This window comes from Cuculus canorus, chromosome 3 (assembly GCF_017976375.1).
Source record: "Cuculus canorus isolate bCucCan1 chromosome 3, bCucCan1.pri, whole genome shotgun sequence".
Classification (NCBI taxonomy): Eukaryota; Metazoa; Chordata; class Aves; order Cuculiformes; family Cuculidae; genus Cuculus; species Cuculus canorus.
Genome location: NC_071403.1, coordinates 83,776,043 through 83,800,843, shown reverse-complemented (window position 1 = coordinate 83,800,843; position 24,801 = coordinate 83,776,043). Strand labels below are relative to the sequence as shown.

The 24,801-nt window shown below is 39.2% G+C and overlaps 1 protein-coding gene across 3 annotated transcripts in view; it reads right to left on the bottom strand.

The window, feature by feature from the left end:
- Positions 1–24,801, bottom strand: part of MACROD2 (mono-ADP ribosylhydrolase 2) — an 891,375-nt gene that overhangs the window by 277,686 nt on the left and 588,888 nt on the right. For all 3 annotated transcript variants that reach the window (XM_054061688.1, XM_009556568.2, XM_054061687.1), the window contains exon 7: positions 19,788–19,818. In XM_054061688.1, the coding sequence (XP_053917663.1) occupies positions 19,788–19,818 (31 nt within the window). The remainder of the gene's footprint in view (positions 1–19,787; positions 19,819–24,801) is intronic.

The following is a 24,801-nucleotide window of genomic DNA, read 5'->3' as shown; positions in this document are numbered from 1 at the left end:
CATTTACTGAGTCTTGCATACTTCAATCAAAAAGGAAATTAAATAACTAGTTAATGGCACTTCCAATCCCACAAATTCAAATCCAATTTAGTCTTGATGTGAACTTTAGGTCTATTAACACTTGTTTTAAATAGTATATTCAGCAGGTACTCTGACAAGTTGTCAGTGTGATTTTTTTTTTTTTTAATGATTATATAAGCAAATGTGTTCTGCTTTAGTAGGTAATCAAAATTCCTAACGTTTAGAAAGGATTAAAAAATGTCAACAGTTCTGTTTAGACCAACACTGGTAAATCCAGCTTTGAAGTAAAAAGATTTCACTTTGTAAAAGGCCATTCTTTAGGAGGAAAAAGCCCCAAATAAACATATTTCCTATGTCATTTTGAACAATATTCAGACTGATATATAGCAGAAAGAAATGTCAATGCAAGTTACAATTAGTGTAGTCAGAAGCAACCCCTGTATCTGAAAAGAAACCTACGTAATGGTTGGTTAGATCAAGCAGTGAAGAGTATGGAAGACTAAAAAATTTCTTTTGTCCAACAACCCAATACAAACAAAAAGTTGATCTGGAGAACTTAAATGTAACTTTCTTACCACCTGTCAGACAAGTGAGATTTAAAGACCTCCTCTTAAAAAACTAGGCATACCCAATCTGAGTCTTTAAGTGCAAATAGACTTCCCACCTCAATTTCCTTATAAATGCAGCCATTTGACAGCAAAAGGGGTGGTTTATTACAGCACTTTATTAAATTTAGCTTGCGCGTATGCTTAGCAGGGAAAATGATGCTTTTGAGGCGAATCTCCACAACTCCACACGAAAACTAAACACAGCTAATCCTCTCGGAAACATGACATCACAGGTAGATTAGCAGCAGGTGTATGGAAAAGCATTTAAAACTTACTGGAACGAGAAATGTCATTGACTGTTAAGCAATGAGGCAAAATAAGGGAAAGAAAGGATCTTTAATTAGGGGAAATGTAAAAAGAACTTGGGTTAGTTCAAAAGAGCTTTTTACATAATCGAAAAGAATGTGTTAGATTCAGACTTATGGAGCAGATTTAGTTAATGTGGTTTCCATTAATTTTATCAGATCAAAGGGTCCTCTTTATATATGCAATTACATTCAAAGTAGTGTGCATTAACACAACATCTGCACTTCTCCAGGTTGTGAAAAATACCACTGCAGTATTGACTCAGGCCAGGATTATTTCAGCAAATTATCTAGTCTTCCTCACATATCTGGGGACGTAAACCAATAAAAACTCCACAAAACTTCATGGATGAGGGAAAATAATAACCATATGGGACAAAATCTAGAGAAGTCAGAGAAGTTCAGGCAGATTTTATAGAGGTTTTACCTCAAGTCTTCTTGCAGGACTTATCCCTGAGGGGAAAAAGAGCTAGTCCCAGCTTTACACCTCAAAACTGAAAACAGCATTGCATAAACTCTCCTTCTCCCACTGCAGTGATCACAGACAAGACAGCAAATAATGTGTCTTAATTAAAAGAAAACTTCATAGTATTTCCTTATCTCTGGCTAAGTTTTTCCTCTCAAATTGCATGCTGGTGTCAAAGCACTGGCAGAGGGCTGTGATGAGAGGCAGGGCCGCCCTACAACACCTGTGCTCCAGCTGGATGCAGCAGCCCATCACCGGGCACAACTCAGGCCCTACTCAACGCCACTGGAACTTCGAGGGTAGCCAGTTTTAGAAAGGGGAAAACAGCACCTGGTAGCCAGGAGTGAGGGAAAAAAAGTGAAACACAGCCCCTCAAGACCCTCTTGCAGGACTGGGTGAAGGATTTTAAGGGTGCGGTGGTGACGTTGAGACTGGGAAAGCAGAGGTGCCGGGAAGGGCTGTTGTCTTGTATTATCCAAATCTATTCTTACAGACAATACATTTATTTCATTTTCCCCAAGTCAAGTCTGTTTTGCCCATGATGCACTTGGCAAGGGATCTGCCTGTCTTTACCTTGATGCACAAGCTTTTTCATCTTATTAGCCTCACACAGGAAGGACATGGATCTGTTAAAGCAAGTCCAGAGGAGGACCACAAAGATGATCAGGAGACTGGAGCACCTCCCATACGAGGACAGGCTGAGAGAGTTGGGCTTGTGTAGCTTAGAGGAGAGGAAGCTTCACGAGACCTTATAGCAGCCTTCCAGGACTTAAAGGAGGCCTACAGGAAAGCTGTGGAGGGGTTCTTTATCAGGGACTGCAGTGATAGGATGAAGGGTAACAGTTTAAATCTGGAAGAGGGTAGATTTAGATTAGAAAGTAGGAAGAATTTATCTTTTTTTACTGTGAAGTTGGTGAGGCACTGGCACAGGTTGCTCAGAGAAGTTGTGGATGCCCCATCCCTGGAGGTGTTCAAAGCCAGGTTGGATGGGGCTTTGAGCAACGTGATCTAGTGGAAGGTGTCCCTGCTCATGGTAGGGGGGGTTGGAATCTTTAAGTTCCCTTCCCACGCAAGTGATTCTATGATTCTATTATTCCCCCACCTCATCCTTCTGAGGATGAGGAGTAAGAGATTTGTTGAGTGGGTGTCTGGCAGCCAAGATCAAGCCAACATACTACCAAAGATATCTCCATCATAAAATATCCCACCCATTCTATTTTTCTTTCAGCAAAATGCACAATTTAAAAGAGTCCAAAATGAAGTCACAATAACATGCAAAAAAGACTGTGTAAGAGGCAGAGAATGGAAAATTAAGGTATGAGAATTCTTATCCTAGTGAAACCAGTGTAAGATCTTGTTTCAAAAAAGAAAAAAAACCCCACCAAAGTAGTATTTTGGAGGGGTCCACAAGCAGTTCTAGTCAGACTTTTTCTAATCAGATTTACAAAAAATAAGTTTGTCATTCTACAAGAAACAAGGTGGATTTTTGTAAGCGAGTTGCTAAAGAAGGAACTTCATAACAAAGCAAGAAAGCTCACAGTACTGATGAGTGAAAATCAATGGGATCAATATCTTTGCTTGTTTGATTTATACACATTTACACCAGCTTTGGAAAATAATCTCATGCAGCTTGATGCTTATGTAAATAAAAGCTACAGAACTTACAATAACTACCTAGAGACAGGAAAAAAAAACAATGGACTGAAAGTTTGTAGGGTTATGCTACTGGAAGTCTCAACATTACTACGTTGTTGCTGTTTAAAATAGTTAACAATAAATAAAACCAAATTATACTAACGTTGCAATACATACTAATGAAGCCATGTTAAAACCACCATATGTCCAACACCCAGTAATTAACTTAAAAGTATTCTAGGAATAGAGAAACTAAAAGGGTACCATCCACAGTACCATCTGAATGAAGAAAGATCTCCAAAATTCAGAAGGGTCAAAAAAGGAGGATTTGTATTGCTCAGAAAATAGGATAATACAATTAAACCACTGCAATACACACACAAAAAATTGAATAATCGGAGTGACTAATTATTGCAAGGTATCTGAGTTCATGTGAACGCCAAAAGAAGGGAAATTAACTTGAATTAAGAAACCTTCTCTGCAATAGGAATTTAGGAAAAAATTCTCTATAGTGACTTAAAGAGGAGGAAGGAGAAAAAAAATGCCAGACTAGCTTACAGAGACAGTTTCAAAGCTGGTTAGAACACTACCTGCACACGACCTAGTGTGCAATAAGAGTGCAAAAGAGTGCTAAGTCAAAGAAAGAAACAATGCATGTGGGAGCTTCCAGAGATTTATTGTGCTGAAATTTTAATATGGATCTTGTTTCCTATCAACTCCCATCAGATTCCACATACACCTTTCTCATATTCTGTTTATGAAAGAGTGGGATAATACCACCAGGTACACACTGGAAATAACTGGTGATTCAGAAGGACTGAGGTACTTTTGAAAATTCAGTAAACAAATGAAAAAAAAAGCTCCGTGGTACTTTTAACAAAGCAAGTTCAGAGCATAGAAACAATCACCTTCTCAGTCCAGTTTTAATAAGCAAAGATGCTACCACCTCAAAGAGTTTGTCTTTGTCCCTTAGGAGTTACTCCACACTCAGATCTGCTAGCTGAGGTGTTTGTGTGAGCATCCTTTGCTTTGGTCCAAACCAAGTGGCATGCTTTGCCTTTACCAGTTTCAAAATAAGGCTCCTTTTTTTCCAACCGCAGTCTTTGGGAGTGAAATGGATTAGCAAGCATGCACAGTGACAGACTTGGGGAGGCTGTGACTCCTGGCAGAAGCTGGGCTTAGAGAATTTGTGGGATGAACACCCTCACAGAAGGTGGAATTGGAGTAGCCAAATAGTGCTTGGATAGGATTGTGTGGGTGTTTTGGTGGTGGTGGGTTTGGGTTTTTTTTGTTTTGGTTTGGTTTTGTTTTGTTTGGGTTTTTTTTTAAACAAAGTGTCTTTTAAATAACTGCATCCAATGTGTCTTCATGTAACAATACTGTCTTAAGCACTGAAAACTATAGGCAGATAATTCAGGATTGGATTGAAGTGCATGATTATCTCCTAGTATTTACTAAGTGGATATTTAGATTTGTTGCAAATGAAGAGGAAGAGAGTTTCATCACCAGTTCTGACATTTTAGGGGAAGAGAGGAGCCCTGTAATTTAGAGATCCACAGACATTAATGTATTTAGTAGGCAGTGACAAAAACAAGCAATAAATACAGAGCAACCTAAATAGCAGCGATCATACATTAAAAGTTACAAAATTAAGACTACAGATGAAATTCAGGCAGAGCCATTTTGTGTAGTAAGTAGAAAACCAGTGAAATATGTTGACAGTAAGAGTCATAAAAGCAAATAATAAAAATAAGTAGATTAAAAAAATTGTGGAGGTAAGAGAAAATTTAAGACACCAAGAATGATAAAATGTGGAGGCAAGGCTGAAATATACTCAGCGCAAATATCAAGGTGACCTCTTCCTAGCTAGAAGCTTTGATAGCATGAAGCTTCAATAATTTGTGAAAATTGATCTATTACATAAATAGAACTCATTATCCAGTGTACTTTTTTAAAAGTAGATGATTTCTTGAAATCATGTGTAATTTAAAGATAATATATGTTTATGAACTATAAAAGTCTATATTTTATTGGCATAAGTGCTGATGGAGAAACATTTCTATTTATTCCTATTCAGAAAGTGTTCTGCTTAGTTAAGGTCAGCATAAATGCCACATAATCAACGTGGGAAACTCAGAAGAAGGTCAACCACTAGGAAAAGAAATCTTCAAAACATGAAACAAGTTAAGAAAGGATTCAGAAGTTAATTCTCTACCACAAAATCCCACAACTAGACTGCCCTTGGTGAGACAATTTTGATTATGCTGGCATTATTAAAGAAATTAATGTTAGAGCAGTCGAATACTGCTCTAGTATTGTTACTAGTGCACAATTTTGAGAAGCACCAACTGAAATTATACATGGGGAGTTGATAAAATCTTGTGTATGCACACAAATTAAACAGCTAGAGATTCTTGTGCATTCAGATTTGTCAGTTCTCCACTTCCTGGTTGCCAAGCATGGCAAATATTATAGAATTCCTGCTTCTGATTACCTATGTTCAATAAATTGATGACAACTCATTAATCAGGCCATACAACAGCAAGACTGGAATAAGGTTCCACAACCTGAAATCCTCATTAGGAATGACATGGAAGCATTGCTGATGCGCGCCCTCATTACATGCATTGTAGGTCACAGTTAAAACAGAAGGAGCTTTGAGTCTCACATCTTCCTTTGTGAAGAGCCTACTATATATCAGTAAACTATTGCTGTACTAAAAACCGTACTGAAAAACGTAAGTATATCATAACTGATGAAGCCAACAGAAAAATAAAAGATTCCTAGAGGACTGTCCAGCATGGTCAGCATGTAAGTAGCATCACTGTTTTCTTCTGCATGGTATTCAGCACTGTAGAAAATATAGCAGTTTTTCTTCTGTCTCTCGCTTTGGGAAGTAGGCTTTATTTTTCTAAAAGGGACAAAAATCATCTTCTCTTAATTAAGCCATGCCTGTTCAGCAACTGAATTGTTCTTTTCTCTCATTCCTAAAGCCAGAAATACACCCAGAAGACTACAATCAACTAGCAAATATAGCTCAAAATGTTGTTGGACTTACAGCAGTAATGTTCTTAATGGCACTCTGCTAAAAAAATTGTTCTGGACTCATAATGGTCTGGTATATTCTGTTTACTAGCTACAACAAAAAGAATGGTTAAAAACCTATCAGTTGCATAATGTTTAGCACCTATTATGGACACAAGTATAACTACCTTATGGTAATTAAAGGCATAAGAAAATGATTAATGCTCTGGAGCCATAAAACTGAATCAGTCGAAAAGCTATTATGATTGCGCTGTCTACAGCTTACAGCCTACACTGGGCAATTTACGCTGATATGCATCCTGCATAACACCAATACTCATTTTTTCCAACATTGGATAATAAACTGGTACATAAAATTTAAACTACACACCACACACTGGTCATCACTGGAACAGTCAATTTACTCTTATTCTGAGGATGCAGGTCGGGTTTTTTTTCAGGTTAGGTTCTAGATCTTCCTATTCTGTGTTTTTCTCATCGGACTACTGATGAAAAAAACTGTTTACACTTTCATATTCTCCATTTTAGAAATACACTTCTGATCATAAAAATTGAGAAACAGGAAAATGCGTACAGAAAATATGATACCCAGCTGCCAGCCAGAACAATGTGCTGACATTTATACCAGCTCTTATTTAGCTCAGGGATGTCTGAACCAGGCCCTCTCCGTTCAGGATCAGCATAACTTTATTTCACTTTGAACAGTCCTTCCTTAACAAGTGACCTGCAAGCACTACTCAATTTGACTAAGCAAACTAGAATTTGAGTTTTTTTGACAGAACAAGTCACAATGTGTGATGAAAGATAATGTTTCCATATAGGACACTTCCAACTCTTTGAAAGTGAAGGTTTAGTGTTCTTATTTCAGAGAGAAATTAAAAAAAAAGAAGGGGACAGAGTCTTCTACTGCCACAGAACCATATACAGTAAATTATTACCCTATAAATAGTATTATATGTTATTTCTGTTAAAGGGTTCTTTCAAACATCACAGAGAGAAGGGAAAGAGGGGTGGGGGTGAGTGATATGCTGCACTGTCCAAAACTAAATTGGAAAAAGATAGATACAGTTTATCATCTAGTAAGCACTCCACTCTCTTGTATATAAGTAATATATTGAAAGAAATAAAGAGAGAGAGACACACAAATAGTTTACAAATCAGACTTTAAAGTAATGTTCTTTCCAAGGGGCTAGATACTCTTTCAAGAAAATGTAAGATAACAGAGTCTTCCCTGCCCAAAATGAACATTTTAGGAAATGTATGATACCTTGTACCAGATCTCTCCTCTGCTGATGCCAAAGAAGTTTGATTCAAAGTGAACAGATTCAATTACAAAAAGCTACATTTATTCCTCTAAATGCAGTGGAATATTTCATAGCTAGTGCAAATCACTATAGCTTCTCTGAAACCAAGGTATATTGACTTACTCCAGAATGAATTTAGCTCTGTTGCCATTATAGTTACCAAATGAAAACCTAAAATCACAGCACTATATATTACAGAGAACAATATTACGAGTAGGCGAATTAAAATGTTGGTTACATTCCAAATGTACCCCTAGAAGCCACGTGCACGCTGCACCATTCCAAGAAGTATGTAAAAAGAACGCTAACTATAAAATAAAATAAAACAATAATAAAAGATCTACCAAAAGATCTCAAGTATTTGCTATAGCTGACAGAATAAATCTAGTTCTTTAGGCTGCCATTTTTTCTTCTCCAGCTGGAACCAACCTATGTTCTACACCCTGGAACAACTTCAGACACTAGCTATCATCACTCAGACTTGTTCACAATAATCATTGTTGTGACAGGCTTCTTGTGCAGTAACCATAATACGTCCACCCAAACCAAGAAGCCACTTTGGTTCCTATGGTATCAGACACACAATGACTCCTCACAATATAATTTAGGTTGTGCTCTCTCCAGGAGTGTTGTAAGCCACCACGCAGTGATTCTGCCTCCTCAAGACTAATCCAGACAATGCCCATCCTACAGCAGTGATCGATGAGGTGCCAGGTGGCACTCAATAACCTTTATTGTACCCGCCAAACCCTAGCACCGAGAGTGAACAGTTTGTTTATGGGTGGTGCTGGTGACAGGCACACCAACAAGTCCCCTCGTTCAATCTAATGGGGTGAATTGAAAGATTAGTCTGTCATGCCAGCATGAGGCCTCATTTTTCTTCTGTGCTACATAGGTCGCCCCCTTCCTGCAGCCTGTATTTGATTGTGATTAATTTGTCAAGGCTGGCTACAGCATGGAAATGAAGAAATGGATTGCCAATTACAGTTAGTCTTCTCACAGAATACCCCTCGAACCTGTGTTATTCTGCAGTAGTGGCAGCTCAGAAATAAACTGAAATCAGCTCTATTGAGCAGAAACCTGACCCAACATGTATTTTAAAGCCGAAGGTGACTTTCCCCACCCTCCTCTCTAACCAGCTCTTCAGTAAATGGTTCACTTCTATCCTGCTGGTCTAGCAGGTACACAAAAGGCCATCCACGTTTATTTTTGTAGTCACCTTGTTAAGATGTACTGAACTTCTGACTTAACACTCTTCAACAAGGTGCACGCTTGTTTCTGAACATCTCACCCTGAGTAAGCCTGAAGGGGAATTTAATATGTATACCACTACTGCTAAGTAAAAATAAAATAACAATGATTCTGCTCTGTACAGAAGCTCTTAAAAGCATTCTTTCTTCTGAGCAGTATTCACAGGAAGGTAAATTTTGACTCTTGCTGTGTTTCCTTAGCAGTTAGGCTCACGTGTTCATAGAATTATAGAATTATAGAATCATTACGTTGGAAGAGACCCACTGGGTCATCCGAGTCCAACCATTCCTAATGCTCCCTAAACCATGCCCCTCAGCACCTCGTCCACCCCTCCCTTAAACACCTCCAGGGAAGGCGACTCAACCACCTCCCTGGGCAGCCTGTTCCAGTGCCCAATGACCCTTTCTGTGAAAAATTTTTTCCTGATGTCAAGCCTGAACATCCCCTGGTGGAGCCTGAGCCATTCCCCCTTGTCCTGTCCCCTGTCATTTGGGAGAAAAGGCCAGCTCCCTCCTCTCCACAACCTCCTTTCAGGTAGTTGTAGAGAGTAATAAGGTCTCCCCTCAGCTTCCTCTTCTCCAGGCTAAACAACCCCAGCTCTCCCAGTCGCTCCTCATAAGACTTGTTTTCTGGTCCCCTCACCAGCCTTGTTACTCTTCTCTGGACACATTCCAGAGCCTCAACATCCTTCTTGTGGCTAGGGGCCCAGAACTGAACATAGTACTCAAGGTGTGGTCTCACCAGTGCCGCGTACAGAGGGAGAATAACCTCCCTGGACCTGCTGGTCACGCTGTTTCTGATACAAGCCAAGATGCCATTGGCCTTCTTGGCCACCTGGGCACATTGCTGGCTCATGTTCAGTCGCTGTCAACCAACACCCCCAGGTCCTTCTCCTCTAGGCAGCATTCTAGCCAGACTTCTCCTAGTCTGTAGCACTGCATAGGGTTGTTGTGCCCCAAGTGCAGGACCCGGCATTTGGCCTTGTTAAGCCTCATCCCATTGGTCTCAGCCGAGTGGTCCAGCCTGTTAAGATCCCTTTGCAGAGCCTCCCTACCCTCTAGCAGATCCTCGCTTCCACCCAGCTCAGTGTCATCTGCAAACTTGCTGAGGGTGCACTCAATGCCTTCATCCAGGTCATTGATAAAGACATTGAACAGGGCTGGACCCAGTACTGAGCCCTGAGGAACTCCACTTGTAACTGGCCTCCAGCTGGAGTTAACTCCATTGACCACCACTCTCTGGGCCCGGCCATCCAACCAGTTTTCAACCCAGGAGAGTGCGCCTGTCCAGGCCAGAGGCTGACAGTTTCTGAAGAAGAATGCTGTGAGAAACTGTGTCAAAGGCTTTACTGAAGTCCAAGAAGACTACATCCACAGCCTTTCCCCCATCCAGTAGTCGAGTCACTTTGTCATAGAAGGCGATCAGGTTAGTTTGGCAAGATCTGCCTTTCGTAAACCCATGTTGACTGGTCCTGATCACCCGGTTCTCTTGCATGTGCTTCATGATAGCACTCAAGATCACCTGCTCCATGACTTTCCCCAGCACTGAGGTCAGACTGACAGGCCTGTAGTTCCCCGGATCCTCCCTGCAACCCTTCTTGTAGATGGGCACAACATCAGCCAGCCTCCAGTCAAGTGGAACTTCCCCAGTCAGCCAGGACCGCTGGAAGATGATGGAAAGGGGTTTGGAAAGGACATTCGCCAGCTCCTTTAACACTCTTGGGTGGATCCCATCCGGCCTCATAGACTTGTGGGTGTCTAGCTGGGCAAGCAAGTCTCTAACCACCTCCTCTTGGATCATGGGAGCCACATTCTGCTCCTCTAACTCCCGGGTTTGTACACAGGGGCAACAACTTCCCTTACTATTAAAGACTGAGGCAAAGAAGGCATTAAGTACCTCAGCCTTGTCTTCATCCCTTGTCACTGTTGTTCCTTCTGCATCCAATAGGGACTGAATATTCTCCCTAGTCCTCCTTTTCTTGTTAATGAAAGATTTTTTATTATCTTTCACAGACTTAGCCAGTTTGATTTCTAGTTGGGCCTTAGCCCTCCTGATTTTTTCCGTGCACGATCTCACTTCCTCCCGGTAGTCTATCCAAGATGCCTGTCCCTTCTTCCAAAGCTCATAAACATTCCTCTTCTTTTTGATATCTCTCAAGATCTCCCTACTCAACCAAGCTGGTTTTTTCCCCTGCTGGCTTCTTTTCCGGAACATGGGGATGGCTTGCTCTTGAGCTGCTAGGATTTCATTTTTGAAGAGAGCCCAGCACTCGTGGGCTCCGTTGCCCTTAAGGACTGTCTCCCCTGGGACTTTGCTAACCAGCCTTCTGAACAATCCAAAGTCTGCCCTCTGGAAGTTTAATGTGACTGTTTTGCTAATCCTCTTCTTCATCTCACCTAGAACTGAAAACCCTATCATCTCATGATCTCTTTGTCCCAGGCGTCCTCCAACCTCCCCCACAAGTCCTTCTCTGTTCACAAACAGCAGGTCCAGGAGGGCACCCTCCCTCGTCGGCTCAAGCTGTTTAATATTTCATTGATCTAGACAACTATTAAATTGAATAATCAAACTCTGATAGATTAATGAAATAGGAAACAATTCCACAATGACCTGATTTTTTATTAAATATTATTAATATGGAATTTGAGAAATAATGCCTCAGTCCTGACAATGCATGCATGTAATTCATTTAATGCATGGATACAACCACCAGCAAATTACTCAAGTTGCATAAACCCAAAGCATATCTACAAATATAACTATTACCTTAGAAATTCAGAAATTCACTGTATTTTATAATATTCTCTTGAGTATCACATCTTCAGACAGAAGAAAGGTGAACATATTTCCAACAGTCAGTGGCACACAATGGCTTTAAGCACATTCTGAAAGCCAAAAGGCACACATCTCTTCCAGGTCTGAGATAGCTTTCCATTAACACAACCACCACCAAGAACTATCATGTGCAAAACTGCAGAACACATCTTAGAACAGGATCGCGTCTTAGAAACAGGTTTAGTGATTCATTACACTGAATCATCTGACTCTGCTATTCTTCTTCTGCCTCAGCAGCAGCTGCCCTTTCCAATGATATACGGAAGTGTTCCTGTCTAACAAAGATGCATAAAAAAGGACAACACATTGAACGATCCTTGGAGACAGAGACACCTTTAAGGTACTTTGATGAGGCCCAAACCAGCAAGTCCATTCTGTTGATCTTTTCTTTAATTTCAGGAGAAAGTATTTGCCCTGATAGCAATGCATTTTTACTTTTCACAGGCCACCCAGAAGTGCCAATATTGTCACACATACTTCTTCCACACTTCTTGAAGCAACCATCAGATACCAAACATACGAATGAGAGATGATCTAAGTAATGTAAATTTATGTATATGGTAACTTTGTACTGCAGTAGCATTTAGGATCTCCAACATTGTTTCTTTCTGTGTATTTATATACATTGCAATGGACCTAGTCAATGTCTGCTATGGCAAACAAAAAATAGGACAAAGAAGGAGCAGCCTTACAATATTCTGTGGCCAGACCTAGTCAGACCTATCACTGCGCATTAGAAATAAGGAAAGAATGAGAAAAAGGAGATGTTTTCCTGAGGGATTTATATTCTAATACAGTTGTGGAAGTTCAAAAAGATCCAGTTAATGACTTGGTGGTAAGACTAATAGATATATATCACATCAGAAATATTATTCCTAGTCAACGTTAGTGTCACAGAACTTTTAAAAGCTATTTAACAACACACAAGCACAGACTACTATTTGGTTCTCACAACATAAGTTTTAAGCTGATAGTATGATTCAATATCAGCTTGAATACACTTAACAGTTTTCATTTGTAAGCATCAGATAAAACAACTGTACAGTATTAAAGTCATTGTGGGTGATATTCCAGGACTAAAAATCTTGCCCTAGGCACTTTTTAGATCTTTTGTTAGCTGTTAAAGTATAGGTAATGTGTGTTGTATAACTGAGATTATATACAAGACTAGTTATGCCTCAGTGCATAGCTAAATTAAATTGTCGCTAATACAACAAATCAGCTCTAGTGCAAGTTTTCAAACCCTGGAGTAGTTTTACAGCTGTCAAGATAATACCTATTCTTCTTTAAATAGATTAATTTTATATTAAGCTCCTCCTTTCAAGGAAGCTCAGTTGCATCATGAAATTTGACTGAAATCATTAAAATAGCTCTTTTTACGTGTTTAAAACTCAGAGGTAACATATTTCATATACACCATTTTCTGCAGAATCAGGAAGGCATGAAAAAGATGTTCTTATAATTAACATGTTGTCACACTACATTTAATCATGAATATGCTGGCTTCTTCCACAATGCTGTGGTATGTTCCACACTCATTAAAGCCAGTGTAAATGGTGAATTTACTAATGGATAGGGGTCCGAGTTTAGTTTTAGACACATGCTCTTTTCTGAGGGAAGGGGCGAGATTACACTAAAAAAAAAAAAAAAGATAGAAATAATTGAGCGTTTTAGCAAGAAATATTTTTATACTTCATGTACCATGTTAACCTAATGTCTCCAGGACAAGGTCCGCATATCTTTATTTTCTTATTTAAATTCATTTCTTTCAAAATTAGCTTCAAAGAGTTTTAGCTCTTCCTGATTGTAAAGCCATAGAAGAAGCACATACAATTATATCATTGAAAACAGCCAGGAAAATTTAGAAATGGGAATTAAGTGATATTGTTGGTATATTAACAACACAGAGTTTTAACTTTCGTTGTGATAAATGAGACATTCTTAATTCTTTGAACAGAAAACCGCAAATACCAAACCAAACATTATATCTGACCAGCCGAAGCCCCATTTGTGGTGTCAGCAATGTTTTCTGAATACCAGATATCTCTTCTAACTCTTTTAGGCTTTACAGAAGTCTGCTTGGAATAGTAATAAAAAAATACGAAAAGTGAAAGGAAAAAGTGGAAAATTGTCCAAAGTGCAATGTGGGTTTGATGCTTTTGGAGATGTTAGTGGCTCTTCTTCGTCTGCATTATCTACACAGGTCATTGCAAAAGCAACTAGACATGAGCCACGACAGGAGCTTCAAGGTGCAAGCTCCTGTGAAATAAGAGCAAGAGAACACACAAACAATTGTTTCCTGTAGAACAGAACTGAGATAGTGAGGTTAAAGAGCATAGGCAGAGGTAGCAAGATTGAAGGGGGCAATGAATATATGCAAAATTAAACTCAGAGCAGCAAGTCTAACAAAGGATCAAGGCTTTCTGGACATTACAAAGCCTTAAGTTCATCATGCTTCTGCCGATTTTAAAGAAAAAAGTAACTACATAAGCTCTCCACCACTTCCTAAAAAGAAAAGGGAAAAGACAAAAAGCAAGGCCATGAGACGACTTAGTATTCAGTGTCAATAGTCTCAGCTTTTGAAGGGAAATTTTTCAGGACAGTCACTAAACAGTGTTTTAATGAAGGACAGGATTTGTCCTCCAGTATTCTGGGGAAATACTGTAAGTTCGACCAGTCAGCAAGAACTTCAGAATAGATAAAATTCTAGATAGTCTAACTACAATATTCATAAAATGCCAATTTCCACTGAAAAAGGGAGCTTATTAAGTCTCTTGTCTGGAATCAGTTTGAGCTGTTCCTTGCTAAATATGTCATATGAAAGTTAATTTTAGACTGTTGAGAGGCCATCGATTTACACTTCCCAGCAATTTTGTTAGTGTTTAAAATATGGGAAGGGACCAATTAGTATCATGGACACTACGCTGTCTGAAATAAGAAAACTGTTAATTAATGCATGCAACAAATTTTTATACAAGTAGTAATTAGATTTCTAGGATTAATTCAATATTATAATAGTCATTTCATATTTGTTACTATTATTAATTTTAAAAATAATCTAAGATGATTGGTGACCAATTCCAAAAGAAGTGTCAAAAATGAGCTATTTTTTATCTTCATTTTTGCTAAAATATTACATTACACTAATTATGGAGTAAATAATAAAACACAATTAACTTTCCTATGAGTTACAAAAATGACTATTGCAACCACGCAGCAGAGTCAAAAAAACTGATGCAGTCAGAGTTGAGGGATGAGGAACTGCTGATCAGGTTAAAAAACTAGCTTAGTTATGAGACAGTCTTCTTAATGGGAATTTTCTTTATATGACCTACTGGATCTTATTTTCTTTTTTATTGTTTTTCCCATCACAGAGAATTTATTTGATACTATCCATTTTCCCAGGTCCTTATAATCGACATCACAATATTCAAATGCTGATGATCACATACAGCATCAGGCCATTGTGATGGTTACATGGACTCAAAGCACCAGACTGGAGATAAATACAAGGCTGCTTCCCAGTTACTTATTATACAGTTGTGTATAGTGGCTCTGAAAAATTTGCAGCTAACTCCTTCCTTGGAAAGATGACAGTGCAACCCTTATTAGAATTGCTCATTAAAGAAATACATATCTTAGGAATTATTATGCCAACAGAAAATGAGAAGACACAGATGAGAAAGATGGAAATAGATTGCTTCAACCTTTAGCCCTGTGTCAGGAATTTATTCTGCCTTTGAAAACATTTGGTTTAGTCTTCTGACTCAGATTTGCAGTGTGCTTTTATAATCCTTCAGTAGCGCACCTGTCAGTTAATCCCTTGTTATAATCTATTTTGAATCACCTCACAGGGAGAAGAGATGATGGATACATTCCCAGTACTCTGGGGATTGGTACGATGAATCATTCTTTGGAGACTGAGGAGGACGTACTGGAGGTCAGGACAACTGTGACATGAGCTGGCACTAGACCAAGGCACCTCTCTCCCCAGATAAAGACAAAGCAGAGCAGAGGATCTATGATACCTCCATGCACCCTGCCTTCACAATGTATTATATGCTATGTCCTATACACACTGCATTCTTTACCTTTATTTTTTTGTCTTTCTTTGTTTTGTAAGCTTGCTTTTCAGACTCTCCTTTAGCAACACGTAATAAATTTAACCTTGCAATGTTTTGCCGTGACCAGGTCAAAAGATACACGTATAAGTGGCCTGATTCTAAAAGAAACAAGTCCTACTCCACTATAATAAAGGTGCTTAAAATATGGTGAACCTGTGCATTTCCACTGCCCAAATCACCACAGATGTTCTGCACTTTTATGGCTTTTGTTTTTTTTCTTTCCCTTTCTCTCTCCACGTTTTCAAAAGAGCTGCCAGAAACCATAGATGATATCATTTCAGTGAAACTTGAGCTAAGGTAAAATATACAGCTACACTAATGTAGAGACAAAAAGAAACACCAACTGGAGTCTTAAAGTTTTATCTTTCCCACCTTCTTTCCTTTTTTTTTTTTTTTTTTCCTCTCCCTTAAGTTTAAAATAACACTTAAATACTTGCTTACATTGCCAGAAAGCAGCTTATGTTGCCAACATAATTATCCAGGAACAGAAGCCAAACTCTGTATTACTATAAAATATGTAGTCCACCCCATAGCTACCTCTCAACAGAACACATGAAGATTCTTGTCTTCTTATATCCATCTGCAGAGCCTTGTTTTAATTTTGCAGCCCATAAGGTTTGTAGCACAGTATCAGACATCCTTGACCACCTTGCAGGCTACGAACACCAGAACTTGTGGATAGCTTCTTATAGACATGATAATGAGGTGCTCCTCCTCAAAATCTACTGAAGAAAGTTGTTTTTTTCTCTCCTTCTGGGAGTACTTCAGGCATAACAAGTTGGTATTTATGGGGAAAAGTGCATGTGTAAATGGTGATTCACTGTGTACAGGGTGAAATTCTGACACACTACTACCTAAAATAACACTTTCTATGCTCTGAACTACAGATTTGTCTGTAGATTTATTTTTATTACTCTTTAGTTTTCTTTTAAACAGACAGTAAAATAGCCTTGAAAAAGCGAAAAGAGATAAAATGTAAGAAAATACCTAAAAATCTGGCTGGCCTACAGAAAGCTGTGATAAGGTTAAGATTGCACTCTCTCTCGTGTCTGAGTATAACTGAACAGCTACTGAGGATCTGTAGCTTGATGCTCCAGTACCATCTTAACGATATGGGAGTGATGCAAGTCCTCCTGAAGCACTGTTAATGAAACTTCATGTTCTTGATAAAAAGGAAAGCATTTATTGCAACAGAATACAGTAACCGAGGGATCCATAGGGGTACAAGCCTTCCCAACCTTTTCTTTCTTAGGCTGTTTATCAGTTCATAAGCATATTAGAGATGACAGGGATCTCTTAGGAAAAGATAGAACCTCTGTTTTTTGTTGTTTTCCAAAAGGCCCTTGGGTAGACCCTTACTTGTTTTGCAGTCCTTACAAGCATTCAGCATTGGTTGCATTCTACTTTATTTTTTAAAGATTTATTCCCTCGTTTGAAGCTATCAGACTTCCAGAACAAAGGTCCCTCACGAGTAAATTTGTTGCCAGTGCTCTTTAAATAGGAGCACGCTAAAATCTCAAAGTTTTGGCTCCTGTCACAGTGCCTTAATGGCAAATGGCCTTTTCAGGGCTTTAACTTCTTCAAGTTGGAACATCCACAGTACTATGCGTGGAAATGGAGTGCAAACAAAGTGCTTGGGGAGGAAAGACAGACCTTTCCTCTATCCAATACGCTCTCATGAAAAGTAATCTGCCCTTAGCCAAAACCTCAAAACCAGGCTTGCTTGCTTGTTTCTTCCCAGTTTCCTTTTTATAGGAGAAAAGGAGGGCTCTGCAGTGATGCAAACAGGAAATGACTGCTCTCCAGAGAAGTGTGACTACTTTCTCCTAATAATAATAATAACATAGGGAAGCATTCTAAGCATTTACAAGAATTTGGAGCACAACACAATCCAAATTCTTAAATTGGATACACTCAGTTGATCTCTTGAAAATTTGTCCACTTCCATTTGAAGATGAAACTCAATGCTCAGCCACGGGTTTTGAAGTGACAACATTTGTTCATAGGCATCTGAGGTGAGAAATCAAGGCTGTATGTTCCTTCAATAACTCTTTATTGGGATAGAACTGTGTTAACTGCACAATACATAAAGCAATACTCATCAGCTAGGCCACCAGGAATGAAGTTGATCCACTTGCTTGTCTAGACACTGACTTTATCTAAAGGAATGTGTGTGTATAGAGGGGAAACTCCCAAAAAAATCAGAAACATGAAAGCATAGCTTTGTGGGTTTGGGGTGTACTTCAAACCTCAAACACATCACATAGCATAATTTTAGCACTGCAACTGCTGTCAAACAGTCTTAAAAATGTTGATGCCTGAAGCCTGATGCAGGTTGCCTATTTAATTACTACTCTCAGGCAGTGTGTCAGAGTCTGGAAAGAAGGTTCTTCCTTCTCTCCCCGCAGCTACGTAATTTTTTCATTGAGGAATAGAAAGTATTTATTAAAACATACAGAATAAAATCAATTAGAAATTACATTCCCCAAACAAACAAATAGAAAAGCAGCCTCAGAAAGCCAGAGTATTTTAGCAGAAATGTGCCCTAATTTTTTTCCCAGGGTGAAGCCAGCAAACTGTACTGAAATGACATCTGCCACACTATATAATGTTTCAGTAATGCTTCAGTAATGTTTCAGTAATGTTTCAGTTAAAATTAATGCTAACTTCAAGAAAAGCATCCGTTACCTCAAGAGAAGAAAACTCAAGATTCCTACAGGAGATCTTTTCCAACTTTCTAGTAAAGGACTTCATGGAACCGTATTCCTCACCTGCTGAGACCTTTTCTAGTAACTATACCAATTCTAAAATAAGATGAAGTATTATTGTTTGTACATCCTACTTACTGGTATTTTCCATATATTTACACCATGTCTTGATTGTTTTTGTAAAATAATAACACGAATGTGTCTATGTTAAGATATAAAGATCAAGACATAAACCAAAGGGTTTAGAATTAAAATGTAGAGCCCTCCCAAAGTTCAAGAGGTGGACCTGAACTGAGAACTAAGGCAGAGCTTTATCTGAAACCTGATTTATATTTAGTGGCTTCTAGTGTTTGTGGAAACAGCATCTGCATGTTCTTCTGCAATAACTAAAGTGTAGTTCAAGTAGAAAAGGATACAGCACGTAAAGTAATTTACATTCTACCTTCTGAAGCCTAATTCAGATTTACAATCATTACACAATCAATTTTAAATAAGAGGTTCTTGCAAAAGAAGAAACAACTCTAAATATTCCTGTCACCTTTTTTTCTTCCCCTGCATCTGATTAGTTAAAACTCAAATTAACGTAACGAAACATATGGTGTGCATGCAGCAGCAGCTATGGCATACTTTGGTGGTACGTGACTACTGCACTTTTTATTAATTGCTGCTTAGTGTTTTTCTCTAAAACTCCTGAATGGTACCAGTAATTCAACCTATTACCATTTGTACACATTTACTGAACCTAAACGAAAGCAAAATAAGCCTACGTTATTTTTAAATGTTTAAGAATTTTTTTAAAAAATGGCATATCGTCTCATGAATTTCTCCATATTTTTTCTAAGTATTGAACAGGTCTTTCTCCCTTCAAATATCACACCCAGTTCTTCCACAATGTCAACCAAAAAGCAGCTGACTATTAGTGATGGATTGCCTTTAGACTACAACAAAGCAAGTGATGAACTTTTATAATAACCCTTTCCCCTACAGTTCTTCAGGCACTATTCATTTGCATGTAAATTAATAAACTAAAAATGTGGAATCACAGCTCAAGGGAGCCAAGACGGTTTTGTGCTATTCTGTAAAGTTTGCTTGAGGAAAACATACGTTTTCCTCGACTCCTGGGCACTGAGAAGTCTTGCTTGCTTGCCTTCTGGGTGGAAAACTTTGTCAAAAGCCCTATTTTTCCCACTGAAGCTGCAACAGTGCGTTCAAGAGTTACCAGAGCTGCAGAAGTGTGATCACAGTTGTGGGCCTTGGCTCACAGACTAAGGGTTGTACTGAAGGCTGCACAACAGTATCCCACGTAACAGCACACTAGAATCCAGTCACAATCAAAGGCTTTGGGTCTTTGTTATTTAACACAATATAACTAGATTCACAACCCAAAATGACTGACGAGATACCTGAAATGAAATATCACTGTTTAAAATAGTAATAATGGGAAAAACTGAGTAAGCCGTAAGTGACATCTAAGGTCTTACTTACCATAAATTCCTGTTGAAATACAGGGAAATGCCTGTAAAACAAATGAAAGGAAAAAAAAATCAGTGGGATTATTGTTTGCTAAACTTTTTATCAAAACCAAGGGTATTTTTAAATGCCTGTTTTTCAACACCCGAAGATTACATGTAGTAGCCTTCACTGTTACAGTAGTCAATTCACAGGCATTTTCATGTCATTATATAAAGCATAAACCATATGTTCTCCTTGCTGCCATTTTAATAAAGCCACATTCTTTTTCTCATCTTAAGCTAAAAGCAACATTTGAGCCAGAATCATTACTAAAACTGACTTTTGAACTAAAAATTAATGCTGTGAGCTAAAAATTAACATCATAAGCTAGCATGGTAGAAAAAAAATGTCTAATTCCTTAGGTAGAGTTAGACGATGTTTCTTCAGTAGTAAAATAAGCCTAGCAAGCTTAAACCTTGCCCTGCCCTCTCATGCCTCTTTACCATGCCCTCATTCACTATTTGTTTCAGAGTCTTTAATTTTAAAGTGCAATTCTTTCAGACATGTGGTTTGCGGTGTGACCTAACACAGCTGTACCAGTACAAGTCAAAGGCTTGCAAACTAGTGCAGGGAGAGGAGCTAGAAGGTGCTGGGTGAAAAGAGAGGCTACATTTCTGGGTCAGCTTGGACAGCAAAGAAACCACATTATGCAACAAAAGATGGCTATATGCACTGTGCCAGCAAGAACAACAATTTACATTTCTTCTAGCTGTACGTGTTGTCTAGAGATTTGCATTTCCATGAGCCACAGGCAGTTTTCCAGCAGGAGAAACCAAAGCTGTACACGGTTTCACAAGAGAGACAATTTTCTTTGTGTGCAGTTGATATGGGATATCACCTTTGCCTCCCGCCTGTGGACTGACATCGAACACAGCTCAAAGGTACACGAGCACCTGGGACTGAAGTCTCAAATATCCACCCTCAGGCTCCCTCCAGATCCCTTGGCAATGACTCATCATACAAAAGAAAGGAATTCTTCTTTACTTAATCACACAGGAAAACATTATTCAAAACTAATGCTTACTTTATATTTAACCAGGGAATTAATTAGGGAACGGTGATTAGGAGAGGTGAGGTCTAATGGAAAGAATACATCCTCCCCTCCCCTCTGCAAATACTTAAGTAAAATAAAGTAGGGAAGAATTATAGTCTCATTCCTTCTCACAACCACTACAATTTACATCCTGAAAAATACTTAGCTTTGTAGTTTGTACCCAATAAATCACAATGGATCAGCTCTTTAAGGAAATGAGAAATGAAGTAGAAAAAAACCCTCCACACAGTTACAGAGCTCAGGCTGTGGTGGCAACAGATGCTCCAGAAACAAGAGAGACATAAAGGATGATCTTGTCCAGTTTAGTAACAGATTTTAAAGTTCACCACTGTTGAAGTTGCACATGTTAAGGCACAATTCCTCTAAACAAGTGTTTTGGTTTTCATTCTCTTCTGCAGCTTAAGCAACAGCAAATGATTTAGGTACTCTTACTGGTCACAGGGAATGAGTAACTATTCAAGATTTCTCTCACTGGCCTCACAACTCTGTGCAAGGGGAAACAATCCTGCTACAGCTCTGAAATCCCACGGCTCCTTGGGCAACACCTCCAAAATCCCTCCTTAAGCAATACCACACATGGTGCCTACAGGAAGCAGCACCACTGCCGAAGACTTCAGAGCTCGAGGCACGTGGCAAAGCCACTTGTCTGGGAGACCTTGGCCGAGGGTGGCTCTGCAGCCCCTGGGGCGGCAAAAGAGCACCGCACACCAGCTCCCCCTGCACTGCTGCAGACTCAGCATCTACAGAAAGAGAAGATTATCTAGCTGATACGGCGTCCAAGTAAGATGAATCTACTAAAGCCCTGATGGTTGATCTTGAAGGGATTTACAAGAGTAGCCACTGCACTACGGAACAGGTTCAGCATACACTGTTGACATCTCACACCGCAGCTGTGCTTACTGGGGCTACTGGAGCCACGTGCCTGAAAGGAAGCCTGCAGGCTCCAGGAGACTGGGGTCCCTTTTAAGCTTTGCTTGGACAACAGAAGATTAGACAACTGCATTTTTGGCATTGCACGGCAGACGCTTGTTGCATCTGTGAATCTTCATTCACAGAATACACTGCTCGGAGCCTATTTAGCAAGCTTTAGATAGCAATTTGTGTGTTGTGCCTGTTTCTAATACTTACTTTAAAATTACTGTGTAGATACATCGTAATCATTACCTTGCTTTCAGTTTCTGTCATGCACCTGAAACACACCTGAATGGAGCTAAAAGAGCATGTAAAATCCCATCAACCTCCTTCTGAACAATGGTCTGTGCCATAACTTAGATCAGTTCTGCCCTCTCCCTCATTCATAGATGATCATAGCATATAATCAGCAGATGCAATTTCATAAAATGTGACAGTGCTTTTATTCGTTCAAGAAAGGCCCGTGCCCGAGATCACATATCAACTCTGTTTCCGCTTGGCTGTTAGGGAGACGATTTAGTCTAGGTGCCAGGCTGAAATTACTGGCAGAGAAGTAATGGGAAACTCACAGCATCGATTTCAACGTAGTACAATATTTGGCTTATGGACAAAATATCTTAAGGTTTCTAAACCCTTCTGTGCATAATAATATCTTAATTATATATCTGATTTCAATAAAAAATTCAATTTCGCAGTAGGAAACATTCATTCCTATTTCCACAATAAAATGTTTCTCATCTTAATTTGTTGCTGCTAACTGCTATTTATTAACTTTTAATTTCTTTGCTACTGAAATAGCATGTTTGCTTTACTTTGGAGCTAATAAGAAATGCTACCCTAACAGCACTCAAAACAGACAACTCTGGAGTAAACCACAAGTAATAATGGCAAGAGGTTCCTACTACACTGCTGTCATCATCTAGAGAAAGAGGTCAAATTAAATCAGCTGTGTGAATGCTGTAAGACTGAACTTGATTTCATTCCTGTTGGAGAGGATGTGGGCACTCAGCCTCTGGTACTTTTTAATTTAATGTTTCTTTACTAAAGCTACAGAAGGACTGCTAATTAGAATGAAATGTAATGCAGTTTCCCGAGGAAACTATATAATAGTCACCATGCAGAGGCCAAGTCGGACTACAAGACATTTCAATAGGAGGAACCTGAGTATTTAAATACTTAAGGGCTAGCCTACGACAAGGAGTTCTAGCTCACACTGAGCTGCAATGTATTAACTGTTATACACTAGATGAATACAATTGCTACATCTACATGACCAGATGCCTCCTACTGCAGCCCTAATAATTGTTTCCACAGAGTAAGGACTTTCTTTGAATTAAGTGCACAGCATTCTGCACTGGCATTCCAGTGTAATTTCTGCCATGAGCAAGCCACATACAAGGCAAGCACTTTTCTTCCAGCATTTAACACAGCCAAAAAAATAATATCAAACACAAACTGAGCTTTCTCTGATTTCACAGCATCACCTCCTGAAGTGGACTAATACTCCTGTTTGAGAGCCATTACTTCATGCAACTTGCATTACTGATTCTTCATAAAAGAACTAAGAATTTTTTTTAAAGTATTTTCTTTTTTACTAAAATGGCAAGTAGAAACAATTTTTATCTAATTGTTCAACAAAGGTAAAAGTACTCAATACCTCTGGGCTGAAGGTAGTTAAATGTGTTACACACAAAACAACACCACAAGCTTCTTCAGCAAGTTAAATATTCCCTCAGAAGAAAAATGGCCATATACCTTATACTTTGACCTTTTTCCTGGTCACTCTCCTTGCTAGCCACAGTCTGCAGGAAATGTTGCATCTGAACAAACTTGAGTATGTTAAAAACTGCTACCATTTGCTGCACCTTGGTCTGGAGGAGCTGAGGAGCAGTAGTGGAGCACCCATGCAGCAAACATGCTCCATGTATCCTCAGCATTCTGGAACCTGTGATAGAAGCATTTTGCCAGAGGAGGAGCAGATGACTGACACTGGGAAAAGATTTATTTCACAGGTAGCTTGCTCCTTTGTGTTCTACAGGAGTTGCCTGTTCACCTCCCTGTTCTTTTCCATAGTCCAAAGTAGCAGCCAATCTTTGCTCAGTGAAGACTATGCCCTCCTGTACCATCTCAAGTTACGTTACTTTCCTATCATCCACCTCCAGAGCCTGTGAAGACTCACATACTCCTGAGCTGCCTGCCTTTATCCCCTTGACATTGCTAGGAGTTACCCATTCACAGACTCTCTTTCTGACCTTCTCCCTCTTGTTTACCCGCAAGTGGGAAGTTGCTTTGGGTCTTAACTTTGAGGATTGCACCAGTGCAACTGTATTTTCCACAGTGGCCACACAGTTATTTCGCTTTGCCTGTTTTTTTGTGGACCAAAAAAATAATTAATTTGCCTGCTACTTTGAAAGACTATCCCTATAGCACCTCAGCAGCATTAAGAAAATACAGAAGCACTAACACCCAGACAAAATTATGACACGAACCTACAAAAACCCATGTGCCAAAACACACTCCATGTCAGATAAGCAGAAACTTGAATTCTTGCTTTAATAGAATACATTACTTCTGCCACTCAGAGGATGTGACCCAAAACTCAGGCAAGCTGTGCTCTCTTATAGTACCTCAGTTTATTTTTAAAGTTGGATTTGTGATTTTTGTTTTTCAGCTTCCATAATTTATATAAAAATATTGCAGTAAGATGAGATCCTCTGTGCAGTAGGCATTCTTGTCTTAAAAGTAGTACAGTGAGCACCTTTGCTGGATTGTTTGTCTTGCAGTTGGTGATTGCCTCATGAGCTGAAGTGGCAGGTGAGTGGGCAGAGAGAAAATTGCTTGTTTAAGAGCAGCCCTGACAACACTGCTCTGCTGTGATTCACAAGGATGAATGCTAGACGAACTCCACAGAGGTAAAGCAGAGGGTTACAAGGTAAAGCTGCCTATGCTAGAATAAGCTCTGCTGTGTAGAGTTAAAGTATAATATGGGACTTTTCACACCTTAAGTTCCCAAGTGTGTAT